We start from the raw sequence: 6,085 nt of genomic DNA, 5'->3' as shown, positions 1-6,085 counted from the left end.
TTCAACACAAAAAAACCTTTATTATTAAGATTGTAGAAAAAGACGTGAGAGGTGGACAGGAACCTTATCCCGTTTAAATCAAGTTTGTGCCCTTGTGGTACATAAAAATACCTTACCCTGTATCCATCCACATCAAATTTACCTTTATCCATTGAATTTAAATTTCTCGGCGAAGGGAAAAGAATTAAATTGCATTAACTGAATCAATTACCCAATGTTGACCGTCGGTTTTCACCTTGAACCGGTTTATATCAGCGAACAAATTCACTGCTCGTCTCACTCCTCGGTTATCTGCCGCAGTAAAATAATCGTGCCCGAAAATGACTCCGCCCGGTCGGAGGATCCGAACTGCCCGGTTTATATCGGCCCAGGCCGAGTTGAAGTCGTGGCCGGCGTCTACCTCCACCAGATCCGCCTTCACCCCCCACTCGCACAGCTTCTCTAGAGCCGAACCGGTCGAGAAAGGGACCGGCAATATCGAACCGGTCCGGTTCGCGTTAACCACGTTCTGCATAAACTGGTACAGAAGCAAAGCGTCGCCGTTTACCATTCCCACGTCCTTGAATCGGTCACGGAACCCGGGCCATCCCCTGAAATCGTCGACGCAGAGAATCTGCGTCTCCTCGAGGCCGAGTCGACTCGTGAGATTCGCCATGTGAATCGCCGACGCGCCGAGAAATGTCCCGACTTCGACGACCGTACGGGGCTTTAGTCGCCTGATGAGATTCTCAAACACGGCTCCGTACGAGCCCCAGCCCTTGACACGTGTCCGCCGGAGGAGCTCCGAGGCGTACGGCGGAGGAAAGGCGACGTACGGAGATGTCCCGTTAAAGACCCGGTCGATGATCGTTTTCCGGACGAGTTCGGGCGGGACCGGGTCGCCGCACCGAGTCGTGACGCGGAAGTTGTCCATCGGGCACTGGGATTTTCCTGTGCAGCCCTTCCGTACAGCCCCCGACGGCGGTGGCGGCGGCGGGCGACGGTAAGAGGCTGAAAAGTAGCCGAGGGCGTAGGTTAGTAGGAGGATGATAACGTAAGCCGTCTTGCCTTTCATAAACTTTGACATGGACTGGATAGTATCAGGATTTCGAGTAAAACGCCGCTCCTCCTTCATTGTTGGATTTTTCTGGGGGACTGTACAAGAACATAGGAGTGGCCTCTCTCTCTCTCTCTGTATATATACACACACACATGTGATTATATTGAATAACATATTATTCACTTCGTAGTGAAGATTAAATAATTGGATCGTGGAAATGAATTATTATTGATATTCGGTGGGTAATTTTGTTTACTAAATTGTTGGTTAGTTGGAAGGGTTACGTGTATAGAAAGTTACATTTTCATTTTGGTACAAACATGCTAAAATAAAAACTAATGTAATTGTTGAATATATGTAATAGTTAATTAAAGAATTAAAAATAAAAGTAGGAAGAGGACATAGGAAAGGGGGTTAGGATGTCATCACCTTGTAGTCGTTGATGTTTTAAAAGTTATCATTCGTTTATCTAATGCTTATGTAGGTGAAGAGACAAGTCAAATAAAAGTTATATATATATATATATATATGTATATTTGCTAATATTTGTTTTATGCAGTTTTCGCATTTTTTTGTCCCCACGCTTTTTGGTTGTGTGGAATTTTATAATTTTTCTGGCGAACTTTATTTTATATTAAGGATAGAAATATATAAATTTGTTTTCAATAGAAACTTATATATATGGATTACATATATTTTAATGCAAATGATTTGCGTATACAAATGAATCAAAACCGTAATTTTTTTTATTCCTTTACATATTTATTTGATAAAATAGCCCGCACGTATTATCCGTAAATGATATAACACTTTCCAAATATCTAACTCTTTTTTTTTGGATCACAATTCTCGGTCGATTTAAATATTGGGTTTGCTTGGGCCGTTATTAAAACAAGGCCCAACAGTGATGACGAGATTTGGGTGTTGCAACAGTAGAAGTTGTATAAAGGCCCCCTCATTTTCAAATCGATACATTTAGACCCCAATACTTTCCGCAAGTACATCTCGTGCCCCATTTTCCCGACCGTGAATTAAAACCGAGTGGGGGTCGTTTCATACACTAGACTAAACCGGTTCTGATACCATACAGAACCGGTTAACAACCTTCATTTTCAAAACACTACCGTAATAATATCATCGTGAAAGAAACCAACAACTAATTGGACAGATTAAGGCTAGAAGGGCATGAATCCTAATATCAACAAAACCAAATTCATTCGGAACCTTTTCTCTTTCATTTTCCATCTCCTCCACTATGCCCGGCATCAAATCCTTCTTGTTTGTTCCCACCACGATCATCGTTCCGGCCCACTGCTGCCACGGAACAAAGGTACATCATCAGTCCACCGGTAAATGTGAGAATCCGATATCTGAGTTTATGAACATGTATCAGTGGCATGAGAACGGAAAATAGAACGGATCATAACCACAAAATGACGTAGGACGCAATTCACCATTTCCGCCGCTTCCAAGAGAGGTTTCAGGGTGGTTGGTCGTGGCAGGTTGGGGCCCGTTGTTGACGGCCAAGGGTCCGATGCCAAAGTGGCCATGAGCAGCGGCTTGTGGGTCCTGCAGCTGCTGAAGATGAGGACTGTTGAATTGTAAAGGACCCCTCGAAGGGAATATCACGTTGGGTGGCTGCTGCTGCTGCATGAAGTAGGCTGGTGGTCTCATTCCAGGATGAGGTGCCATCTGAAATATCATATCACATCATATCATATCATGTTGGAAAAAATGCTACATAGTTTGAGTAATTACCACCCGACCTGGGGAGCCACCGATGGAGCTGGCGGTTGCTGAGGCTGAGCATCGGCAATCGCAGCCAGATACATCAAGTTCTTCTGGAGCACAGCTTGATACCTGATTTATATGTATATAACATCATTCTCTGCTACAGGGCATAAGAGAAGCTTGGCACTCGACGGTACAAAATATTCGAACGGCAAGTACAGTTTTCGGAAAGGGCCACTTACTGGGCACACTCCGCAAGTTTCCCAAGATTCTGACTTTCCAAAATCGCCATGATCAGTTTTTTGTTCTCATCAAGGTACTGCATCAAGCAACAAGTGGATCAAAGATGTGGAACTTGAATGACAACACGCACGTGCATACACACAATCCATTTACAGCATATGGAAGACGAAGTGAACCCAACAATTCATAAGGGAGACAGAGTCATGAGATCCTTTGAACTGAAATGGAAGATTCAAACTACTACTAGAACCACTTACCCTTTGAGAATGTCCTTAAACAACAATCTATCAGCGGAAGTAACGCCTCGTTGTCATCAGTCTTTCCAGAACTTTCTCATTTCTTCCAGAAATAAATTTAAAACAAAACTGCGAATCGGAAACAAACTATGTTTTTTAACCCATCATTCGAGAGAAAAGCCATCCGCCCATTAGAACAAACAACTACTAAAAAACACAGAGAGCAGTTATGGTTGTCTCCTTTACAGGCAAGCGGACCGCACCCGTTTTTCCTAATCCAGTGAAACTCTACAAGGATTAATCAAACATTTCGGAAACCATGGCAGCCAAATTTCACCAAGCGGCCACAAAAACACGAAAGCCAGTAAAAGAAAGTGAATATCTACGAGCTAATCGATTTGCCCATCACGTAAACCATAAAAAGACAACAGTAACAGACAAGAAAACAAACACAGAGAGAGAAAGGAGGGACCTTTTGGATCTGTTCGGTTGTGATGTTTGTCGGAGGAAATGAAGGAACCATTGGAATCATCTGCGGAGTTTGCTGCATCTTGTGGACCTGTCTTTAAAACTTCGCCGTCGCCCAATCACCCAAACCCTAATTTCGTCCACTCAAAAAACCTCGAAATTTCACCAACTCAACTCGATCAGATGGTAAATTGACAAAAGCCCAATGCAGGAAAGGGACGTAATACTCAACAGAAATTTTGATTTCCCTGCAATTTAAAGACTTTTGGTTCGTTTGGACATCGGCGAGGTTTCTGGAACTTGAGGCAAAAAAAGTCACAGAAAACCTTTGTTGTTTTGCAAATATGATCGACTTTCTCTCACCAAACGCAGTGCGACAGATTTCGACTACCCCCCGACGAAGACACTAAGAAAAAGGACAGAAGAATGAAGTTTTAGAAAGAAGAAAAAAAACAATGGAGGTGAGGTGCATCATGGGATTGAAGATTTTGTAATTAAAAAATTTACTAACCTCCAAAATCAATCAGAAACCAATAGAAAATTAAAAGAAAACAAAGTGAGAGACGAAACGGAAAAAGGACAAAAGAAAATGATGGCGAGAAAAAAACATACTCCCATCCCATCTCATGGAGATGGACAGAACTGGTCTGAACTATCCCTAATTGTTCCCAAGTTGTCGCATTATAGACAAAAGGAATAAAGTACCGCAAGTTTTATTTATGGATCGTCTTTCGTTGGGCTTTATCTAATGTAAGTCATAACTGGGCCGTATGATTCGGCCCGAATCTATGACCCAAATTAATGGGCCTTTTAACGATTTTAGATTCTGTAGTGGTCCTGAAGGCGGGCTTTTGAAAGCGGTTGTTCCCTCCGGCCTGGACCCGACGGCCCGAGCCGACCGGGTTGGAGATGTATCTCTTCCGGGTCATGGGGCCAATCTTGGTCATCCTTCTCTTGGTGGGTTTTATCAGGAACGAAGAAGAACTTGGAGCAGGTGGGTTTATCTCACACTAGTTCTGGATCCCCCTCCGTATTGTAATCACTCCTGTCCTGTCATTGCATCATCGCCCAACACTGTTGCTCCAAAAATTTTCAGTCTCCCCCTTTCAAATTTGCAGCCCAGTCAACGTCTTAAAGATTTCTTCTCTTGATGACAGAAAGCGATTAAAGAATCCAAGAAGCTCAAGGGTTTTTATTATCAGGATGGCCAACTTCAAGCGAATCTGGCTTCAGAAAGAACAAAAATAGAAGGACAAAATCTATACAAAATCGCAATCTGTAATCACCTAAGTCTAAACCATTTTTGCTCTCATCTAACTTCGGAATCTTGGCCCGGAATGATCACTAGCCTCGGGGTCGTCGGTGTCATCGCAGACGTGAGAGAACAGGACGGAGGCGGAAACGACGACCGGGGTGAGGAAGAGGACAAGACCCGGAGGGACCATCCATAGATGACTGTTCTTGGGATGGTATTTGTAAAGCCACCATGTCAGAATCAATCCTCCACACAGACTCGTCATTAGCAAGCTCACGCATATTACGTATATGCTCTTCTTCTTCTTCTCCTCCTCCTCCTTCTTCATCATCTTCATCCTACTCGCGTTCATGACTCGTTGACCTTCCAATTCCATTCCTGATTCCACCAGCGTAAAAATGATTCGGACCCGGGAAGTGAAATCCCAAACAGAGATTAGGGTTTCGATGGAAACGAAGGAATTAAAGAGAAAGATTTTATCTTGAAAAGAATCACGATCTTTGACAATGAGCGTCCACGGCTTCTACATATAGATTTTATAGACGTTTGGGTTTGGGTTTGGGTTTGGGTTTAGCTTCACGTAGTTTTTATTCGGGGAAACATGTGGAGGAAAGCGATCCGTGTGGGGAAGGAAGGCTCGCGCTTTGCTTTACTTCCTTCGTTTTATCCTTCACCAAGTAATTATCAAACTCACCCCCAAATCATTATACATATATATATAAACATATATTTAAAATTGTAGTAAGTTATTGCATAAATTGGTTTTTAATTGTTCGTTGACCTTAAGATATTGCTTAAACAATCATATAAAAAATTAAAATATATAATTACATATATTGCACCAAAATTGACTTAATACACGTAATCCATTTTATTTTCCCTGTGGTTTCTCTTAAGATAAGTGGTCGGGCGCCAACTTAAAAGGGTTGCTTTCAGTGGAACCAGAATAGCAATACTATACGCTTTTTTTTTTTATCATATTATATTTTAATTAGATTTATAATAATTATTATAAATGTTCCTGAGGAAGACACGAGCTGGTCCGATTTTATATGCATATAAATATACCACTCTCTCTCTCTTTTACTAATAAAGGCAAAAAAGAGAATCCCC

The 6,085-nt window shown here is 42.2% G+C and overlaps 2 protein-coding genes across 7 annotated transcripts; both read right to left on the bottom strand.

Annotated features, from left to right (window-relative positions):
• LOC104801356 lies at positions 1 to 1,189 on the bottom strand. Its single transcript, XM_010524598.2, has one exon. The coding sequence runs from the start codon at positions 1,112 to 1,114 to the stop codon at positions 185 to 187; it is 930 nt and encodes a 309-aa protein (XP_010522900.1). The 5' UTR covers positions 1,115 to 1,189; the 3' UTR covers positions 1 to 184.
• Positions 1,190 to 2,092: 903 nt separating this feature from the next.
• LOC104801351 (GRF1-interacting factor 2-like) lies at positions 2,093 to 5,583 on the bottom strand. 6 transcript variants are annotated; one of them, XM_010524591.1, is made up of 6 exons: positions 3,722 to 3,810; positions 3,271 to 3,378; positions 3,013 to 3,089; positions 2,806 to 2,899; positions 2,467 to 2,731; positions 2,093 to 2,350 (listed from the first exon to the last, which is right to left on the bottom strand). In XM_010524591.1, exons 3-6 carry the CDS (start codon positions 3,060 to 3,062, stop codon positions 2,274 to 2,276), a joined length of 486 nt encoding a protein of 161 aa, XP_010522893.1. In that variant the 5' UTR covers positions 3,063 to 3,089; positions 3,271 to 3,378; positions 3,722 to 3,810; the 3' UTR covers positions 2,093 to 2,273. The 6 variants fall into 6 exon arrangements, with proteins under 6 accessions (XP_010522893.1, XP_010522888.1, XP_010522891.1 ...); XM_010524586.2 differs by lacking the exon at positions 3,271 to 3,378 and having other exon boundaries at positions 3,722 to 5,583; XM_010524589.2 differs by lacking the exon at positions 3,271 to 3,378 and having other exon boundaries at positions 2,093 to 2,409; positions 2,494 to 2,731; positions 3,722 to 5,582.
• Between the last annotated feature and the right edge of the window lie 502 nt (positions 5,584 to 6,085).

Source organism: Tarenaya hassleriana, unplaced genomic scaffold, assembly GCF_000463585.1.
Source record: "Tarenaya hassleriana unplaced genomic scaffold, ASM46358v1 Cleome7, whole genome shotgun sequence".
NCBI lineage: Eukaryota > Viridiplantae > Streptophyta > Magnoliopsida > Brassicales > Cleomaceae > Tarenaya > Tarenaya hassleriana.
The sequence above is the reverse complement of the archived record's forward strand: the minus strand, read 5'-3'. Positions and strand labels throughout refer to the sequence as shown.

Excerpts from the sequence above, each read along its gene's own strand:
- LOC104801356 (XM_010524598.2), bottom strand. The coding sequence starts at position 1,114 with ATGAAGGAGGAGCGGCGTTTTACTCGAAATCCTGATACTATCCAGTCC.
- LOC104801351 (XM_010524586.2), bottom strand. The coding sequence starts at position 3,799 with ATGCAGCAAACTCCGCAGATGATTCCAATGGTTCCTTCATTTCCTCCG. Across the intron at positions 2,900-3,012 it reads AAACTTGCGGAGTGTGCCCA|GTATCAAGCTGTGCTCCAGA; the intron begins GTAAGTGGCCCT and ends CATATAAATCAG. Across the intron at positions 2,732-2,805 it reads CTCCATCGGTGGCTCCCCAG|ATGGCACCTCATCCTGGAAT; the intron begins GTCGGGTGGTAA and ends ATGATATTTCAG.